The 23,334-nt window shown below is 35.0% G+C and overlaps 1 protein-coding gene across 1 annotated transcript; it reads right to left on the bottom strand.

Annotated features, from left to right (window-relative positions):
- Positions 1-5,364: 5,364 nt before the first annotated feature.
- LOC147909622 (uncharacterized) lies at positions 5,365-8,352 on the bottom strand. The gene is made up of 3 exons (XM_087406547.1): positions 8,280-8,352; positions 5,789-6,147; positions 5,365-5,688 (listed from the first exon to the last, which is right to left on the bottom strand). The coding sequence occupies exons 1-3, from the start codon at positions 8,350-8,352 to the stop codon at positions 5,365-5,367; spliced, it is 756 nt and encodes a 251-aa protein (XP_087262673.1).
- Between the last annotated feature and the right edge of the window lie 14,982 nt (positions 8,353-23,334).

Genomic DNA, 23,334 nt, shown 5'->3' with positions numbered 1-23,334 from the left:
ATTCGTCATAGAGTCTTTATTCATCAAACTGTTCAAGCTCAGGCAATATGAACGAAATCCATGAAACTTCGCAAAATAGATGGCTGGCTTGGCATGGAATGCCCCTTATATTCCATTCCATTAAATATCGATTATTTATTTCATGGAGTTAAGAGCAATATGACAGTCTGTTCACTCCTTTATTTGAAAAGAAAATATCTCATAAAAAATAATTTGAAACGGAAAGAATTATCGTTACATTATTTTCGAGCCGACCAATTCGCGAACGTCACACGTAACAATATGTGTGTCTATTCCTGCGTGCATATATATTCGTAAGCTGATTCGTTTTATTGCTATAGCTTCTTCTATTGTTATATTTATATTTCTGCTATTTATAGAGAATTCTAATATTTCATGTTTGATTACAAGATTATAGCGGGAGTAATGACGATACAATCGCTACATTAGTTTCTTGATCAAAATTTTTATATATTTTATTAACAAATATATTATTAGGTGTTGGAATTAATTCGTAGCGTTTTACAAGTGATGGGAAGTACTTTCATTAATGTATTTTTTAATGCTCATGTGAAATAAATAACATTCTTTCATTAAAAACGCTACGAATTAATTCCAACACCTAATACGATAAAATATCTGTAAAATTTTTAAAATGTTGAAGGAAGAGAAAGAATAAAAAGCAACCTGTATTTTTAAAAAAGTTTGATCGTACATTGTCTGAAAAACTAGAAGATATATTCTTGTAACAAATACCTACAAAATATTCGATAAATTTTACACAATAACAGCTAAGAAGATAAAATTTATAACTATTTGTTAATTAATATTATTATATGATCATTTTTTTTAATTAATGATATGCTGATATCAAGATTACATGTTCAATCAATTACACTACCAATGTATAAATTTAACAACATACATATTAAATATAATAATACGTTCAAAATTTTAACATAAAGCAAGCAATACATGCTTTACATAAATAATACTGGCCATATTAATTTATCAAATTTATCAGTAATTTAATTTTTCCTGTTTAATAATAGTAATACTGTATTATACATCTGATCTGTTAATATCGTCCAATTAGTATTTGTATCTATCCAATTAGTATTTGTCAATTAAGTTTCGTGAATTATGATATTCACTTACTTAATTAATATAGAAATACGATATCATCAGTTAATGAGTAAAATAATATACAATAAAAGATTTGAATAAAAATCGGACTATGTATTAGGTGTTGGAATTAATTCGTAGCGTTTTTTAATGAAAGAATGTTATTTATTTCACATGAGCATTAAAAAATACATTAATGAAAGTACTTCCCATCACTTGTAAAACGCTACGAATTAATTCCAACACCTAATATATCTACGCATTGTGTGTAATACTATAAATTACATTATTGTGCATATTGGCTATAATATAAATATAATATTACATATAAATCAAATGCGGTGTTAAGCTTTGTAAAAATTGATAAAGTTATGATGCTCTAGAATTTTTTAGAGTTATATAAATAAATTTTAATATCATTCAAGTTCTAAAGTTTCTGATATTTTTCAAAAAGTATTCAAATGATTGAACCTATAAAAAATAAAAGTTTTAAAGTATATGTAATACCAATTTCCACTTCTGTTCTATGAAAACATTCTTATTTCAATAACTTTACACATAATTTACTTAAGGCATGATATTTTTCGATGAAAATATACTTACAAGATGTTTCTTCCAACTTGATCACTAAATATCTCCGTTATTTTTAATGATACGAGAAAATACCAAAGGAGAAAATTGTTCGATTTGAAAGGACATATATTATGATGAGTAAAAATGTCTCAAGATTATGTTTTTGGAGATTTCAAGGTCTCCTCCTTTTTTAAATGGAATTGTATGATTTTTTTACATAATATGATTCCTCTAATTGTTTTGAATATAAAAATATTAAGGTAATATCAAAAATCCAATAGTTTATATTATATTTTATACCTTATAACATATATTGACATGAAATGTCAAATAACTCGTAAACTATTAATTTTTTGATAATCGTATCTTAATACCTTTATGAATAGAATAATAAGATAAATCAAGTGATAGAAAAAAAACACATAGTTGCTAATTTAAAAAATTATCCATTTTGCATATATATTTTTTTAAAGTAATATATTTTCTTTCCACCAATTGATTTATTATTCACAAAAATATTAAGGTACGATTATTAAAAAATTAATAGTTTATGAGTTATTTATTTAATATTTGATGTTAATATACGTCACAATAAAGTAAAATATTAGGTATAGTAAAAAGAAATCCATTATTTTTCCAATGGATGGCTTTAGTAATCTGTATCTCGTCTACGCGTGATACAGATTATTAAAGCCATCTATTGGAAAAATAATGGATTTTTTTTTACTATACCTAATATCTTGTAAACTATTGGTTTCTTGGTATCTCTAATACTTTTAAATGCAAAATAATTAGCGGAATCATATTACGTAAAAAAAATTATACAATTCCATTTAAAAAAGTGGAGGTGATATCTTCATATCTTTCTAATACCCTCACTTAGAAGAAAGATAACTTGACCAAAACACGTCTCTCTTGAAACCGTTCCACTTTCATCTAAAACGTGTCTTTCTATCTCCAAAATTGTAGACGTTATTCGGATGGCCGGTCACATCTATATAAATATAAGTACACAAAATGAGGCATCTAAAATAAGCCATCTGAATAATTCGCCTGCTTTTAAAAATAGAAAGAAAAGTTTCAAACAAAAGTTGCATGGTTTCGAGGGAGGTTGCATGGTTGTTGGTCACGTTGTTTTTCTTCTAGGTGGAGACGCCAAAAATACATGAAGATCACCTCCACTTTTTTAAGTGGAATTATTCTTTTAGATAATATGATTCCTTTAATTATTCTGCATATAAAAATGTTAAGGTGGAGATATTAAAAAATAGTTTATGAAATATTTTATAATTTATTGTGGCATATATATTGAATATAAAATATTAAATAACTCGTAAACTATTAATTTTTTGATAATCGTATCTTAATACTTTTATGAATAGAATAATGAGAATCAATTGGTGGAAAGAAAACTCATAGTTGCTTTAAAAAGAATATGTATGCAAAATGGATAATTTTTTAAGTAAGTAACTATGTATTTTCATTCCATGAATTGATTTATCTTGTTATTGATTATTCTGTTTATAAAAGCATTAAGATATGATCAAAAAATTATTTGAAATTCAATAAATAATTACGGTTCCAATAATTAAAGAAATTAAACAATATAATATAGGGCTAAGAATCAATTCAGGATAATATGTGAATAATAATATTATTGTAAGCAATCTAAAAACGTACAGACGTTTCGACCTCTGTCGGGTCCTTCTCAATGTTAAAAAATAAATTTAAATGTTACCGTAACTACGCAAGATGTTCAATACATAAAAAGCGCATGTATATTCGCATGTTGGAAAGAATAATTATGGCAAAATATGGCCTAGATTCAATCAGGATCAATCTTCCCATTGGAACTAGTATATTCCAAAAATCACATAATCATATGAAGTCTGTAATACTGTAAACTTCTTCTCAAATAGTGTGTCCAATAAATACACTTAATATTCGAATAAATAAATAAAAAAATGAATGAAAATACTTATTCGAATACATTTTTTTTTATTCGTTAAGAATAAATATTTTTTCATTCCATTTAAATGAATATTTATCTAATATAATTACGCGAATATTTTCATTTCGTATTCACTTTTACTCTGTATTATCTGTACATAGCTTGCAAGCCTAAAGCAAGAGAAAACAGAAATCTATAAATACATGGCTACGATTACACCACGCTTAGTCCGCGACATATACGATGAACGTTCTTGTTTAATCTATATCATAAAACAAAAACATTTTTATTGAGAATAATTAATATATCTCGGAATTTAATGTCCATAGACAAAACGTCATGCCCAAGATATCCTATAAACTATTTATAACAATACTTATGTCATATAACCGGAATTATATCGAAATATGTATAGCGCTCTATCAAATAGATAGATTTATAAATAAAAAATGTATATCTTTCTAAAATTTTTAAAAATTTCTAAGTTTCCTTTATAAAATCTGAATATTACAATGACAAAAATAAATAAAATTAATTTTTTTTTATTTATAATAAAATCATCAAAGTATCGGTTATAGTTAGTTAAGAAGTAACGATTGCTTATTAGAGCTTTCTTTTTCAGTTTATTTATATATATTTTGTTTGAATGAATATAAATACTCGTTAAATGTTCATAGTTTTTTTGTGAATGAATATTTTTTGAAACTCAAAATTTTGAATGAATATATGAATACATTTTTTTTTATATGAAAATTTTGAATAAATACAATTTGGAACTCAATTACAAATTTTTGTATTCATTGGGCATACTATTCTTAAATTTATAATAGGTTGGTCCAATGAAATTAATGTAATAATGATGCATACAGCCTTTTTTTTGCAATTGCTCATTCGAATGACCAAATTAATTAAAAAAACAAATATATAAATTGAGTACTAAAAGTAATTATATAATATAGAGCTATCAAAAGAGTCTTAATACTGTCGAACTCTGAGATGTAATGTTAGAACATTCGATAGATGAACAACCTATTAAACATTACATCTCAGAGTTCGACAGTATTAAGACCCGTTTGATATCTCTGTAATATATAATTACTTTTAGTACTCAATTTATATATATATATATTTTTTTAAATTAATTTGGACGTTCAAATGTTAATCAGCAGTTGCAAAAAGAATGAAGGATATACAGCTTTATTCAATTAAGAATAAAAAGAATCGGTCGGCGAGAGCGCACCTTGAAAACGAATCAGATCTTATTTATCATTAATGAATCATAGTTTAATATTTAATTCGTAAACAAGAAAATTACAATAATTGATTGAATGAAACTATTGTATAATGAGAAAATAAATAAATTGTTTCTGTTACGATAGCACGGCGCGTCCAATCCTGACTTTAATTCTTTCTTGAATGACGTCAAAGAATTTTAATGAAGGACAATATATTATACTTGAAATATAGAAGCAAAGAAAAGGAAATGAGATTGTAAATCCTATAATCTTGAACAGCGTGAAACCTGAGCCGATTATCAGGTATACGAGTGTATACGGGACTTCGCCTGAGCCGCTCAGGCGTAAAAATATGACGTGAGCGAGAAATCGCCTACCGAGACCGTTCATCAGGCGTGAGATAGATGAGTATGACTATTCATCAGTAATATTTGCGTATCTACCCAGAGCGTATCGTCAGGTAGATCTGTCCGAGCCAGATCATTGGACACCCACTGGTGATAGCGACCCACCAGCAGAGCTCCCGAATATTTCTTGAGTTTGATCGGGTAAAGTACATAATTTAGCAATAGATCGTTTGAAAGTAGCAGTGGCCATTCGCACTGTAACGACTCTTGTTAATTCATCGTCGCCTGGATGCAGTTGTAGAATTCGCGTCAGCGGCCATTTAGCTGGAGAATATCGTTCATCAACGATGAAAATCAAGGCTCCTTCTTTAACTTGCATAGACGGTTGATGCCATTTTGATATGGCTTGGTAACGCTGAAGGCACTCAGTAGTCCACTGCTTCCAAAAATGTTCTACCTTTTGTCAAATGAGTTGCCATCTAGTAAAGCGGCAACTTGGCTGATCAACGAAATTTGGCTCAGGAATTACGTTAGAAGCTTCTCCTAAAACAAAGTGCCCCTAGAGTCAAGGCTGTAAGATTATCTACGTCTTCAGACATCGGACAGAGAGGCTTGGAGTTGAGGACTGTTTCGATGTGAGTTGTAAGTGCTGTTAACTCCTCATATGTGAATATTGTGTCTCCGATGACTCGTCGAAGATGGAACTTCGTCGGTTCGACCGTTGCCTCCCATTTTCCTCCAAAGTGAGGTGAGGCCGGGGGTATGAAGCGCCAATCAATTCCATGATTCGCGAGTATCGTCGCTAATTCTTTTAACCCTTTCGAGGCTGAGTCAAAGCGTCGTCTTAACTCATGATCAGCGCCGATTAGATTGATGCCGCAATTGCTATGTAGCGTCGCACAGATATCACGATGAGCTGTAAATCGCTTATACGCTGAAATAAAAGCTTCTATAATATAGTCTGTGACAACTTCTATATGGATAACGGAGATGGAAAAACAAACAAAAATTGCTAAATATCCTTTGTAAATGCTCGCCAAGTCTTGATTACAGTGGGATCTGCATAGTTAATACCGGTATTCAGAAAGAGACGAGATGGAGTAACTCTCGTCTCTGGAAGTTGACCCATTAGCTGTTGAGCTTATTTTTGGCGATACCGAGCACATTTTACACATTTCAAAATGAAGGATGGGATTGGAGTTCTTCCACCTATTATCCAGTACTTTTGGCGAGTATAAGCCAATGTTACTTGCGTCCCGCCTTGTAATATCTGGAAATGAGCATTAGCGATAATTAAAGTTGTAAAATGAGTCTTTTGGCAAGATAATCAGATGCTTAACGTCAGATTCCAAATTCGCGTGCTGAAACCGCCCGCCTACTCTCATAAGATCGGAATCTAGGAACGGGGTAAGTCTGATTAAGAAGCTTGACTTGAACAAACGTTCTTCTCTCGTTAATATCTTCATCTCATGCTGGAAATAAGATTGTTATACCTGACATATCCAAAATTGACAACTCTCCTGAAACTTGATTGAGGTAAGATGTCCTATGATTGGTTCTATTGGCGATCGTCAAAAACGTTTAACCGCGTTTACAAATTGTGATTCGTATAAGTCTTGACAATGAAGAGTATAGTTTTGTTAAGAGATTCCAAGGGGGCATCTGGTTATTTCACACTGATGCTAGCACGTTTTTCGAGCTTTCCTTCAAATCGGGCTCGGTAGAATGAATAAGATTCTATTTAGATCAATGGATAAATGGCCTTAGTCATCATGGTGGGTGTCGCTCGATCTCGAATACGCTTAATCCTCTCGACACAGTCAGCAGGATTATTCTTACTAGGAACGAGGCACCACGAAGGAAGATAATGTATCTTGTATAATTGTAACTCTATTATGTACGTAGTCCTTTCATCTAACTGGATGGGATGAAATCTAATAAATGAGAGCTACAGACGAATCCGTCCAGAGAAAAATCGGACCTTCCTTTACCTCTAAAACGTTCTGTATGTTGAATACGACGTTAACACGCAGCGTTCAACTCGAGTTGAGATATGGTAAGTTTTTTTAATGATGCTACTTTAGTTTTTGCACAGATGCTTACTTGGACTCCACAATCACGAGTTTCGACTTGAATATAAACTACAGCCTCCATTGCAAGTTGAGAAGCATCAGAAAATCCGTTAAGCTCGACGGAATATGCAGTTGACAAGATGTAAAACCGATGTGGAATGTTCAAATTATTTAACGCGAGTAATTGCTGCTTAAAATTGGCCCATTAATTTTGTAATTCAGAAGATATAGCGAGTATCCCATTCTATTTTGGCTAACCAAAGATTTTGAATGAATATTTTGGCACGAACTATGACAGGAGCAATGAAACCTAGAGGATCGTAATAATTGAGCAATTTCGGATCTTTTCGTCATTGTTCGAACTAAAGATGGCACTGAGGTAAACTTAAAAACGTCAGTGTTCGCTTGCCAACAAAAACTTTAATACGACAGGAGTCCAATTCTACAGCAGATGTATTGTCATTCGGCGATAACGACAAATGATTTAGCAGTTCTTGAGAATTATTGCTTCATTTTTACAGAGGAAATCCGCCGTGTTGACGTACCTGAGTTATTATTTCTTTAGCTTCTTCTATTGATTCCGTTCCACCGAAAATATTATCAACATACCTTCTTTTGGATAACAAAGGTATGGCTCAGAAATTGATGACTTTCATTAGAAATGAGCTGTTGAAGTAGGCGGAGAACAAGAAATGGCGCATAATTTAATAAGTTACTATGGTTAGTTGATATGAATGTAATTGTTTATTCGAGTCGTACTAAAAAATGCGTTGGTTTCGATCTGAATAAACTAGGATATGACGGTACATCTTAATGATGTCGAACAAAAAGACGAACTGATGTAAACGAAACCAGAGTAATACGTCAAAGATATTTGTTTGCAACTTAGCTTCAGCATGCAAAACGTCATTTAATGACATGCCACTTTTCATAGGACTTGACCCGTTGAATACAACTCAAAGTTTAGTCATCTTACTTTCGCGTAATACTCCATAAGGCAAATAGAAACTGGGAGAATCGTCAACCTCAGACTTTGGAACTAGAATCATATGGCCTAGCGACTGATATTCTGATTTGTAAAAATTTTGATCTGTATAATTTACAATAAGAAAGTTCAATTTCAATCTTTTACGAAATCGTAATAGCATCGAAGCGCTGAAGAGGAAGAATCTTTCAACAAAGTCACTGGAGTCTTTAATGGAAGCCGAACTACATATCTATCGTTTACGACTATATAGATTCCGAGAAAAAGTAGAGAGAAAGTGTTGTTCACAACACTTAATGATCTGGCCATAAGCATCTGCACCAATAATGATATGGATTGGTCTGGGCTTACCAAAATTAGGATTTGCAAGTTGTAAATTGTTAAGATGCGATCAAAATTGATTATATGCAATCATCAAATATCAAATGATGGTATCTTAAATATTAATCGTGAGAAAATATATGCTTGTAATACGTAAGAATTGGAAACATTAATTGAAGAGTGAAGTTCAACGAACGGAGCCCTTAGTGCGTCCTGAGAAGGTTCCACCAATGCCAAGTAACGGAATCGTTGCAAATTTTCGAGGTAGCCTTAATAAATGTACCAAATCTTCTGTAACAAATAATAATTTGGATCCTGGATCTAAGAATGCTCGAATGAATTCGAAGGTATTGTCGTGAGTCTTTATCTTGACCTGACATGTGATGAGTAATGTAAGTGGTCGTAATTAATGGCGCGTTCTGTATGATCAGTAAATGATGACTTTAGTCATTTCTGATATGAGTTGGACACAGCATCAACAGTCGAGGTGTCTGAATCAGTTTTATTATTAGTTGCCAACTTAGGACGTGGTTTATGGTCATCATGTAAAGTGGTGTGATGTTTGTCGCATTTCCTGCAACGATGAGAACTTGGACAATGACTAGCGGAATGACTCCCTAAGCAATTAAAGCATAAATTTAATTTGAGAGCAATTTACGTCGTTCAAAAGATTGCGACACATAAGTGGGGCAATTAAATAAATAATGACCGGACTTACACAAGCGGCATTCTATTCCACCTTTAGCTGTCCGAGCCATTGCGATCATAGTACAAGATTTTGCATCTGCTTAAATGCCAAGACAATCGTGCTTTATCTTTCGTAGGCTTGATCGAGATGGAAGCCAGACTCTCCCACGCTTTCGTGTGACCGATCACAAACTCCTCAAATTCCTTTAAAGTGGGATACGACGTAGACGGTCCTAATCTAACTTCTCTTCACGCGTATCTTCGTCTAATAAACGAGCTAATTGATGAATTAAAAGAAAATCCCATGCACTTGTGTGGCAATTCAAGGCTTCCAAAGTTCCTAGCGGTTTGGTGGTCATCATTGCATTCAATTCCTGCGCTGACTTTGATTTGATGGGCTTTAGACTAAATAATCTATCCAACTGCGCGAAGATAAGTACTTGTTTTCATACCGCGAAACCAGTTTTCCAAGCGATATTGAATGTTTTATCAGTAACTTTGAGATTAGTGACGAGCCGAACAGTGTCGCCAGCGAGGCACGTTTTCAAATAGTGCATCTTCTCAACATTTGTAAGATCCTCATTCTCGCCCATCATAGACGTGAAAAGATCATGAAAGATCATAAAAGAATCTCCAAATATGATAATCTCCGGAGAATGTAGGCAAGCTGATCTTTGGTAAACTTCTCCGCCGATTATTATCCGACACTAGAGCATCGGATAATAAGAAAGGATTGAAAGCTTCTATTGTTTCTTGTTGCTCAAGCAATAAAAGCCTTGGCTTGAACTTAAAACTCTTGACATCTTTCATAGGTTCGGTTTATATAAGACTCCTCAGCAAGTCGTTTCGCATGTGTCTGACAAATTCGTTCGTGCTCTTCTTAGAATTTGATCCAATTGGTTTCAAGAACTTCTAGCCGAGTACTTAATAAATGTCGAGAGATAGCATCAGTTCCTTCCGAGGCATCCTCAGTTCTGAATCATCAGAAACCTGCTCATTTGCATGGATATCTGGGCACGTAATCGATCGATAATTAATGCACGTCTTCTTCTGAATCGTGATAATACAAGATGTTCTCGACAACTGAAGAAAAAAATATCAATGATAATCTTAGATTATTTTGTAAATGGCCACAAGCAACATTGACGTACATTATTATTTGTTTGCCAGTTCCGAATGGCATTTCGGAGCGCTTCTATCGATCTATCCGACTCAAAGGACCAAAATAATATTCGATTAAGAACGGGAATAAAAAGAATTGGCCAGCGAGAGCGCGCCTTAAAGGCAAATCAGATCTTATTTATCATTATTAATGAATCATAGTTTTAATGTTTAATTCGTATACAGGAAAATTACAATAATTAATTGAATAAAACTATAATGAGAAAATAAATTAATTGTTTCTGTTACGATAGCGTGGCGCGATCCTGATTTCAATTCCTTCTTGAATGAAGTCAAAGAATTTTAATGAAGGACAATACATTACATCTAAAATATAGAAGCAAAAAAAAAGAAACGGGATTGTAAATCTCGGATTGTAAACCTTGAACAGTGTGAAACCTGAGCTGATCATCAGGTACACGATGAGTATATAGGGGACTTCGCCTGAGCCGCTCATACGCCTCGTAAAAGTATGATGTGAGCGAGGAATCGCCTGAGATCGTTCATTAGGCGTGAGATAGATGAGCACGACTATTCAATAATATTTGCGTGTCTACCCAGAGCGTATTGTCAGGTAGATCTGTCCGAACCAGATCATCGGACACCCACTGGTAGCGATCCACCGCCCGAGACCATTCGTCGGGTAAGAAAGTAATGGACTCGGCCAATGTGTTTGACGCTATTCACGTTCGTGCCGTGCGAACAAAAACTAGTAGAGGATCTCATTCCTCTTACCTGAGTCACCTTTAAATTCAAGACGTGGATGATGATGAAAAACGAGGGCAACCGTTGATTGTAGGTAAATTATTCCTTTGATAAATGTATCGAGCGTAAATAAGCGTCCTCCTTTTTTCGGAATCCATCGTAAAAGCAAAAGAAGCTCGAAAAACGCCGCCAAGCCGATCGCGCTCTCGTCTATTGCGCTATTGCGATGCGTGGAAACAGGTCACGCTTGCGACGCGCGCTATTCAGTTCTCGTTGCTTTTAACTTTTCGGGCTTGCCCGAATAATCTTTATTACATTAAATTCACTGGACCTATTGTAAATTTGAGAAGAAGCTTAGGGTATTAGACTTCATACGATTATATGACTTTTGGAATAGACTAACAACACGTTCCGATGAAAAGCTGATTGAATCTAGACTATATCTTGCCATAATTATTCTTTTCAACATGCGCTTTTTATATATTGAACATCTTACAGTTACCGGTAACATTTAAATTTATTTTTTAACATTGAGAAGGATCCGATAAGGGTCGAAACGTCCGTACGTTTTTAGATTGCTTAAAATAATATCGTCATTCACACATTATCCTGAGTTGGTTCTTAATTCTATATTATTTATTTATGAATTATTTAGTAGTGTTTTTTACTGGCAGAGCTGGTGCATGCTCCCAGTAAACCTATCCAAGTGTTACACTCCGATTTTAATAAGCTTTGATTTATATTCTTGAGCTTTGAATATATTCTTGAGTATTAGGCTACTCCTCACCCTGATGAAGTGGACTGCAAGATTCACGAAACGTTTGCATTCCAAAAATGGATCTGGACACGGAGGAAGTCCGCGAATCGCATAATCTTTACATAGAAAGCTTTGAATATGTTGTAATCTAAGTCAAAGTAAGAAAAACGTATTTTTTTATACGTGCTCTTATGACCGTTACGATCCTAAAGCCCGAACTCCGATGAAATCGCTGTTTTACCGATAAAATGCGACACATCGACGTATTTTTTTGTACTACTATCAATATCGCACTCACACATACATACACATTTTTTAACTAATCTTTCATATTAAGTATCTAAACCCTAATTCTAAGTTGCCGTTGAATATAAGTTATAAATAATTTTTGTTTAAAAAAATCTAAATTTTGAATAAAAATTCTGAAAAAATTCTGTCTTAATTGGAACAAAATGGACATTTTTTTGTCTCCGAGACTTTTTTGTTTAAATTAATAGTTTTTGAGATAAAAAATGTCTAAACTTGAGAAACGAAATACCTTTATGATTTTTTTTCTCAGAAACGAGTCATTTAATAGTCAGTATGAATAAAAAACGAAAATATTTAGCCAATTATAAACTATAATAAGAATTTAATTTAAATTCGTATAACAAATCAAACTAATAAAGACTCTTTACAAATCAAAAGAAATTGGAAAGGTCAAGGGCATTAAGAGTCAGGCACAGAAGACGTCGCGTAAATAATACACTTATAAGGCGTAAAAACTTCTTTATTCTATTAAATGCGCTTACATGTTTCGGCTCACTTTTGAGCCCTCCTTAGAGGCAACACAAATTAACATAAATAAACTGTGAATAAAAATAAAAATTATTCTGTCATGGTGAACTTCCCTACTTCGAGAATTTAAATGATAGAATTAAATCCAAAAAAAGTGAAAGAAAAAGAAAAATGAACGAAAATAAGAAAATATTGGAAATATCGAAATAGAGAATATGAAAAACTAATTTATTTAAAAACCGGTTCTTATTGTTGACCAGTCAGTATCAGACACAGTGAGTCACTTTTAGTTTTAGCTAGCAGTATTCGAGATTACAAATGGAAAAATTTAACATTAAAACGCTAATCAATTCAATGAAAATGAAAAGTAATCAAAAATCACGTCTGAAAAACTCATTATTGTGTCTCATTACGAGTGACACTGACTGACTAGGCGCGACAACAATTTGACCTTTTATAACTTATCTATAATCGGGAGGTAGGCTTTGGGAATCCTTCATATCCATCTGCAAGTTGAATTCGTGCATCTGTCTCCTGATGAATATCATTTCCGAAATCAATCTCTTCCTGTAGTGAGGTTCCTCGTCCAATACTGTAACATTGTCCCAATCGAAATCATGGCGTTTTTGTAACCGATGCTCCATTATTACATTAGGAATAGGCATGTTCCATCGGATATGGTTCTTATGCTCCATAATTCTTGACTTCAGTTGTCTACACGTCTATCTCACATAACTCGCGTCGCAACTCTTACACGAAATCTTATAAACAAAATTCGACTTCTTGTCACACGGTAAAAGGTCCTTATGCACCCTAATAAATTCTCGCAATTTATTGATACTATAAAACGGTAAGATCACTATTCAATCTACCAAACTTCTCAGTAATACCATGAATGAAAGGAACAGTGAACCACGAAGACTGCACTATATCAACATTATTATCATTAACAACACTTTTCCTATTACTAGTCATAATAATGTTCTTCAAACGGTTGCTCATATTCTCAAATATAAAATTCAATGGATAATCATTCTCTAACGATACCTTACTTATGAAGCACAAATTGTCAACAAAATTCGAAAGCAAAATCTATCAACTAATCCTGCGATCGTACCTACTTTTTGAGAAACCGGATGCTGTGACCAAAAGTTAAAATATTTACCCGAAAAGATCGGCTTGTGATATCCATCGAACTCTATCAACTCATTATCCTTAATCACTGTAACATCCAAAAAATTCAATCTATCACTCCCCACTTCTATAGTGAACTGAAACCTTGGACGCTGAGAATTAAAAATATCAAAAATGGAACTAACCGAAGAATCAGGTGCCGCCATGAATATATCGTCAACATACTTATAGTAAAAGAACAACAGAAATCGAATCAAAGACAAAGCTCTTTCCAATTTTCGCATAATTATATCCGTGATGACGGGAGACAACGGAGAGTCCATAGGAATACCGCAATTCTGCTTATATATAACACTATCAAAAACAAAAAAACTAGAACAAACTGAATCTAAAACAAACTGAACTGCTTTGATGAATTCCTCCTCAAATAAAAAAATAATCTCTAGAAATAAACTGCCAATGGTCTTTGATATAGTCCATCGCATAATCAATGGGGACGTTAGTGAAGAGACTAACAACATTAACAGAAATTCATTACTCAATCGCCTACTATCAAGTTCCTTAACAAGTTTAAAGCTATTTTCGATTTACTATCCGCCTTAGTATTATAATTATTTTAATGATAATACTATAAAGAAACTGCCAACGAATATAAAGGGTTTATCGAAGAAACTATTATACGAAAGGGACAATCCTGCTTGTATATCTTCAGAAGAGCGTAGGCTCTCGGAAGTAACCCATCAATACGTAACAAACTTCTATATGTGGAATTAGATATATACTTTTCTTCCTTCTAACTAACCAATAAAGCGCATAAGTCCGTTACAATCCTCCTCATCCTTTTCAATGACTTCATAAGTATTCACATCCAGAAGCATCTCATTTACCTTGGAATATACATTTTGGAAATATATTTATCCAATGCCACCATCACATTATCCTTATTCGCATATAAAAATAACCCTCTCATTCATATCTCTTAGAAAAATTCTAGTGTCTTTCGCTAACTACAACAAACTCCTATCTACCTTTGTACAATGTAGAGAATAAGAAGCTTATTTAATATAAGAAGTGAATGGTTCGAGATTGAGATCTGTTCATCAATAGGCAATTTGTAAATATTGCTATTTATTTTTATTCACAGTTTATTTATTAGTTTATATTATCTCTGAGGAGGGCTCAAAAGTAACTCAAAACATGTAAGCGCATTTAGTAGGATAAAGAATTTATACGCTTTATAGGTATATTAATTGCACGCGCCTTCTGCGCCTGACTCCTAGTTGACCCTTATCCTTTCCAATATCATTTAATTTAATTTAATTTAATTTTTGATCTATATAAGGGCAAGTCAATAAGTTTTTAAGAAAAACATAGTAAAACACATTTTTTTTATCGATTCATTTTTATTTCTCAACATAGTCTCCTTTCAGCTCGATACATTTGATCCAACGATTCTCCAACTTTTTTAAGCCGTCTGAATAATATGATTTGTCCAACCCTTCAAAATAAGCCTCTGTTTCATCCGTTATCTCCATCCCGTTTTCCCCCAGAGGAACTCCTCCGACGAACTCCACGGACAGTGTGGAGTTCCTAGAAGAAATTCCTCCTCCACCACCGAGATCCTATTTCCGCATCCAAGAGAGTGACTCATTTGAATCTCGTTAGACAATTCTCGCGGATTACCGCATCTATTCCCGAGGGGATCTTTACGGTGGGCCCTCAATATTTTGATCCAGATGAAATCCGGCATGGAATTACCGGCTAACCTTCCCGTTCCTGTATTCAGATATTTATTTCGAATTCCACCAATCCATATTTAGTTCCAGTGGAATTCTTTTTCAATCTTTTTTCTCCTTCTTTACTATTCATGAAATGATTGAACAAAAACCTGTATCTTTCGCCCCGAATCCTCATTTTCTGGCGATTTAATGCAACTAACATGCAAAAAATTTAAATAGTTGTTAAATAGTCGTCAAATGTTAATTAGTTAATAAAGATTCTCGCGTCGATCTGTACATTTCTTTTTATAGTAATCATATAAATTATTATAAATTAGTTTGTGACAAATAAACTTATTAAGATATAACTTTGTTCTTTATCTTCATTGATAATGGGTAGTAATAATAAATAATACTAATAATTTTTTATCTCTCTTTCATTCTTTAATTTTAAAATCCTAAATAACCTCATTTAACCTTGCCTTTTCAGAAATCGCACGTAGTTCCGAGTTAAAGGGATTAGATTAAGGGGGATTAGATTCCTTGATTCGAAATTCGGACCGACAACCGCTCGTAGGAAACAGGTGTCATAGCATCTTAGAACGTTAACCCATATTCCGAGACGAGCACAAAATGTGTGCACAAAGTGTGTTCGACTCGCCTCTGTGCGGATATCTGCGAGACAAGAGTCTGACCGCGTTCTTCCAGGGTTCCAGATACCTTCAGCATTTCCGCTCCTCTTCTCTCCAGTAGTATCAAATTAAAAATCTCCACGGGTTTGGACGTAACAGTCGTAAAGTCGAAATTATGCACGTTTCGACCCATCGGAAATCAGCGTAAAATAATGGTTGACACATTGCCCAGCCGTATAAATTATTGACGTCATAGTATAATACAAGTCACGATGATGGTTTCGATGAATCGTACGACGGCATGTATTTGTTGTTGGCTCGCGTGTACTTGTTTGAATTGGCTCAGACTACTATGTATGCTGCGCTCGATAAACATGACCATGACAATGTCTGTGAGCAGTTCAAATCTTATTTCCGCGTGCTTTAACATGGCGTCCCACGTGAAGCCCGATAAAATGTATTATAATACGCGGGGTCGAGACAACTATCGTGGAAATTTTTGAAAACGTCAGCCAACAACAGAACATCTGTTTTCAGATATAAGTCGCTATATTTATCGAGTATCCGGATAGAGAACCGCTGCCACACGTTGACAATGTGCACGTAATCGTTCTCAGATGCAGTGTCGTCTGTCATTGAACTGTAAAAAAACGACTCGCGAGGTGGTAAACACAGTTCCTTCAATTTTTCGACGCAGTCAACGTACGGAAAGACGCCCTTTCGTATCAAAAGATTAAAATTTTCTTCTGACAAATTGGAAAATTCGCGTTGCAATATCCGTAGCTTACCTTTACTGAAAAAAGACGCCAAATTAGAAGCGAGAAATCTAAATAAATCTATAAACCGTAATTTTACATAATTCTTTTGAATTCGTTTTTAGTACTATCGACATGTTTAGTAAACGAGATATATTTTTCTTTAGTTATCGGTAAAAGATCAACGTGTCTTTCGTACGCGATGGCAATTTCCTTAATGACGAAATGCGCATCGTAGCCCGTAAGTTATGGAAAACTGCGGACAATGCGAATCCCTATAATTTTGGTTGCAATTTGAGTGCGCGGAACTCTATATCGCCCGGTTAAGTGGCAGTGATTGCGTACCCACGTATTGTCCGGTTTCTCATGTGACAATGCGTGGCGCTGTTAAATTTTTGCCAATCGTCTCACGTGAAATCTGCCATGGGTACATTAACCGAAATTATAGACTGTACACTGCGCGCCAAATTTCTGAGTTCTTCCGTGAACCACGCTATACACTCCTTATCACGGTGAAATTGATAACCCGACAGTTGTCGTACGAGCAGTGCGACGTACTGCGTAGTATCTGATACTAAATGTTATGATGATGATTCTTGTACGTAGCCGATTCAGGATTTCCATCCGTTTTTTCCAATGCACACTCCAGGTCGGCATAGACAACGAATGAGACGCGTTCCTTCCTGCAGTGGTTGTCGAAACTCAGTCACTTATCATCTTCGCTCGGTAGTCTGATCGCGCAGTCATTCAGTTTTTCATAGTCCTCGCTATGGATCTCCAATTTAACGCTTGAGCTAAAGTAAGAAGTATCAAAAAAAGTATTATATTATATATTATATTGGATATGGGAAAAAGTTCGTGACGATTTTTAGTAAAATTCAAATATTTTTCTTAGAGTATTAAAATCAATTTATTTAAACCAAATATGCTCCATTATTTTCAATAATATTTTGCCATTTTTGGCGCAGAGCCATAATCCCATCGCGATAGAACTTCTGTGGTTTCTAGTCGAAAAACTGCTTCAAGTGATTTTCACAGGCCTCTTTTGAAGCCAGCTTTACACCATTAAGAGACTTCTGCAGAGACCTAAACAAATGATAGTCTGAGGGTGCTATATCAGGACTATACGGTGGATGCATTAAGACTTCCCAGCCAAGCTCTCGCAATTTTTCTCGACTTATCAAAGATGTGTGTGGTCGAGCGTTGTCATGATAGAAGACGACACCTCTCCTATTGACTAATTCTGGCCGCTTCCTCTCATTTGCTTGCTGTAATCTCTTCAGTTGTTCACAGCAGAGTTCAGAATTAATTGTTTGATCGGGCGATAATAGCTCTTAGTGATTCCCTTCCAATCCCATCACACATCATCTTCGTCGTCAATCCAGGTTTTGCGATTGCCTTCTCTTCTTCCTTTATTCACGATTTTTTGCGAGTTCGATCGTCGTACGTGATCCATTTTTCATCACTAGTTATCATTCTCTTCAGAAATGGTTCAATTTTATTCTGTTTCAGTAGCGTATCGCAATTGTTAATTCGGTCCATCATGTTCTTAACACTCAACTCGTGAAAAACCCAATTGAGCTACTTTTTGTATCCAGCTTTTAAATGATTTAAAACTGTTTTGTGGTCGATGCCTAGTCCCCTGGCAATCTCTACAGTGCTCACATGCTTATCACGCTCGATTTTTTCCATGATTTGATCGGATCTTTTCAGTGATTGATCGACCGGAGCGAGGTTCGTTTTTCACAACGAAATTTTCAGTAGGAAAACGGGCGAACCATTTCCGTGCTGCTGATTTTGATAGAATATCTTCATCATAAATAGCACAAATTTTTTCACAAGCCTGTTCAGCGTTTTTGCCTTTATCATAATAATATTGCAAAATGTAGCGAATTTTTTCTTTATTTATTTCCATTTTTAAAATAAAATAACTTTTGATCCACTTCATCGATTTTAATCTTTTTTGGCTCAAAACAAAGGTCACTTTTGACAAGGTTGAAATGTCACTTTTTAAACGCACGTCTAGTGTTATCGATACGATTAGTAGTTACCGAGTGCTGAGCATTTAATATCATCTAGTGGGAAAAACGCCACGAACTTTTTCCACACCTAATGTTATACATACGAGGGCAAGTCAATAAGTTCTTAGAAAATCTGTCAGAGGGCACTCGCACTGTCATATCACATTACTTTTTAACAAGTAGCATCTTTCAGCTGATTATTGTCAAATTTTGAACGGAATTCACGTGGTTTCATTTCTATAGACGATTAAAGCGAACAACTTTTGCAAAATGGAAAAAAATGAGTTTCGTGCAGTGATCAAAGATCTACATAGGAGGTTTACATGAAAGGTTTAACGCCGAAAGAAATCAAAGAGTTGGATAATGTTCATAGCACATCTGCACCAGCGTTTGCAACTATATACAATTGAGTAAATGAATTTAAACATGGTCGAACATCCACATATGATGCACCTCGTTCGGGATGTTCAATTGAGACTACTACGCCAGAAATCATCGATAAAACCACGATATTATTTTAACTGATCGACGAATGAAAGTGTGCGAGTTTGTTGAGGCCACAGGCATATCACATGGCACAGTGATTTCAATTTTGCATGAACAATTGGGTATGAAAAAGCTATTGGCAAAATGCCGCGTTTGTTCACTATGGACCATAAGCGCGATCATATGACGATATCAAAACAATGTTTGAAAATGTTTCAACATAATCCAGATGAATTTCTGCGTCGATTCATTACTGTGGACGAAACATGGATCCATTACTTCACACCCGAGACGAAGGATCAGTCAATGGACTTCAAAACAAAGAACTTCACCGAGTGAACCAGCTCCGAAGAAGGCGAAGACCGTGAAGTCGATCGAAAAGGTGATGGCCACAGTTTTTTGGGATGCATGCGGTATAATTCATATCGATTACCTTCTGTCGAAGCAAACGATTAATGGCGATTACTACGCAGCTTTATTGAACCGTTTCAACAACATTTTAAAGAAAAAACGTTCCCATTTGGCGAAGAAGAAAATTCTCTTCCATCAAGACAATGCGGGTTCACACGTGCCCGGTACCGATGGCCAAATTCAACGAATTCCACTACGAATTGCTTCCATCCAGCATATTCGCCAGATTTAGCCCCCTGCGACTATTTCCTATTTCCAAACCTGAAGAAATGATTCGGAGGAAAGAGATTCACCAGAGAGCAGCTCATCGCCGAAATAAAGGCTTATTTTGAAGGACAAATCATGTTATTCGGACGGTTTGAAAAAGTTGGAGAATCTTGACTTAAGTGTATCGATCTGAAAGGAGACTATGTTGAGAAATAAAAATGAGTCGATCAAAAAAAAATGTGTTTTACTATGATTTTCTAAAAACTTATTGACCTCGTATATATTATATGTCACATTATATATTATATTATATATTATTATTATATTATTATTATATTATTATTATTATTATTATTGTTATTATTGTTATTATTATTACGAATTATTACTATCGCAGAAATATTTCTTGTTTTTGTTTCTGGTAATCTGCGATCTCACAAGGCGGGACAGGTGACTTGATGAACGCAAAGTATCCCGCGTTGTCATCTTCTATGTACAAGAGATTTACGTGTTTGATCCTCTTTTGGTCAGCGAGTCGTATCGGTACAATCCCCTTCTCATTGGTGTAGACATTGATGGAAATGTCATTCAAAGTTTCGAATTTGACAACATCATTAAAAATTCGGCAACTTCATTAAAAGACGCGAGATTTAGAACAGATATATAATGAGGATACGAAGATTCTCGATATGCATTTCCTTCAGCCGGATGTAGAACGGCAACGGACCATGCGAAACACGCATTGTCCGCGGTTTGCATATTGATTATCGCTTTCATAATTTCTTGCTGGAATTTGATATGACATCCTGCACGGAGAAGATTGTACTTGTTCGTGTCCACCATTAAATTCGGTATACGCGACAATGCCCATCCGCTATTGCGTTCCTAAAACTCTTCTAGCAATGATAAGATAAATTCGACGACGCGCGATACGTACCACTCGCGCAAATCGGTATATATTGATATAGTTCACAGTTCCGGGTGACGATACTTTTATTCGCGCGTTTATCACCCGCCACGGACTTACCATTAAAAACAGTGTTTATTTTTATAGAGTCATATCATTGCATTACACTATGCACATGCTCGAGCACAATTTCGCTAGCGTCTTCGAGGAATCGGCGAGACTCGATATGTTTAAAGTTTTTCACCGCGCTCGTCAGAATATGGTTTTCAAATCCGTTTCGATGACGCGCCAGAGTCCGTACCCGACGCCCACATGCACGAATCTTCCACACACAGATTCCTTCAGACTCTCAAATCGCGCGATATATGCGATCAGTAATTGTCTATTACCGATTGATAGTTGCGGGTGTTTGATATGACTATGCTCCTCCAATTATGATTCTATAAATTCGTCGCATCGCTGTTTTCACGCGCTGTACTCTATAGTATTATAGTGTGTCTATAGTACTAAGCAGGGTAGCTTGTTCAATCAAACACGCTCGATGTCACTTGCCGTGTCGAATTGACTAATGACGTTATTTGAATAAATCTTGTCATTTTTATATCATTATGTGCACTATTTTTACTAATGATATCAGATATTTCATGCTCTGAAAAAATCTTAAATTATACTAATAAAGCACCTATACTTTGATAAAATTGCAATGTTGCATTTTTGCAGGTGTTGTATCAAATTATATTGATGATGTCATCGCCTAAATATGTTAATTTCCTTGAAAAAATTTCTTATATTACATTGACAAAGTTGTATATTTGCTGATATTACACTATTTGACAACGTCGCATTTGTATCAAATTATATTAATGATTATCATTCATGAGAAATCTTAAATTACGCTAACAAAGTCGCATTGAAACTTGCAAATTTGTTGAGACTGCAATTTGTGATGTTAGATTACATTAATGTCATCATCAGACATCTCTAAAAATCTTTTGTTATAAAATCTGATGTTTGCATTTTTTATGTCATTGACCGGAACTGGTTCTATAAATCTCCGCGAAGATTTTTGCGAAAAATCTGTGTAAAATGGCTAACCATAGTCGCTCCCGCATTTATTTAGCAATCGGGAACTCGGTTTCCGCAATGTGACTCGCATTAATATTTCTTGTCTGATAATGATAATAAAAGATAAGGATTATATTGAAGAAAAACATGATAATTATATATTATTAAAGGGTTATACGTCTAAGTACTGGGACGAATGAGTCATGGATTTCCTCTATCATAGATATCTAAGGATGAGTACATCCGAGTCTGAGGAAATCCCATAACATTGTAGATTCATATGAGTCGAGCAAGTAAGTATTTCATTTATATTTGTTTGTGAAAAATTTTTCTCTATAGATGGCTTATCCGTTTGTTCTTCTCCAATTTGTGAGGATGGCGACATTCATATTGGAGCGGAGGAAATATTATTAGGTGTTGGAATTAATTCGTAGCGTTTTTTTAATGAAAGAATGTTATTTATTTCACATGAGCATTAAAAAATACATTAATGAAAGTACTTCCCATCACTTTCCATCTCTTGTAAAACGCTACGAATTAATTCCAACATCTAATAAAATGTAATAAAATATATATGTAAAAATAAATAAATATGGATTAATCTGGATTAACTCTGTGTTCAAAATGATTTATCCTCTCTACCATTTCTTTCTATCTCTGCGGCAGCCTTACGCGCGTGTCATCACGTGATATCATTGCGCGCGACCGTATCATCGCGCTCTCTAAAATAATAATAATAATAATAGTTATAATTCAGTAGAATAAAAATATTTCGACATGAATAATCGCATGTAATAAACGCTAAAGGGAAGAAGAAGAAGATGGCGACGCTTGAGAGGTGATAAGTATTAATAGTAAGTATAGCGCGCGATGGGGACCGCGCTCGGAGACGGCGGTAGGGACCGGCGGTGGACTGCATCCGGTAGCGGATTATGCCCGGAGATAGCGGTGGGGAATGGCCGGCGGATCACGGCCATTGCCCCGCGTCACGTCTTCACCACGACGCGGACGCAAGTTTCCGCACACCTCCGCTACGTAATTTCCCGCATCCATGATATCCTCGTCTCCCCGCAACGTCATCTCCGCGTCATTACTCACTGTGATGTCATTTTCCTCCTCCTCCCCTGTGATGTCACCCCCTCGCCTAGTGACGTCACCTCCTGTGACGTCATCCTCCCCCCTCCCCTTGTGACTTTATACTCCTCGCCTAGTGACGTCACTTTCTGTGACGTCATCCATCCTCCTCCCCCTGTGACGTCACCCCTTCTCTTCCCGCGGACCTCCCGTGCCCCTCTGCCCCTC

This window comes from Acromyrmex echinatior, chromosome 5 (assembly GCF_024713525.1).
Source record: "Acromyrmex echinatior isolate Ae372 chromosome 5, ASM2471352v2, whole genome shotgun sequence".
Classification (NCBI taxonomy): Eukaryota; Metazoa; Arthropoda; class Insecta; order Hymenoptera; family Formicidae; genus Acromyrmex; species Acromyrmex echinatior.
Note: the sequence above shows the minus strand (reverse complement) of the source record. Positions and strands in the feature narration are given on the sequence as shown.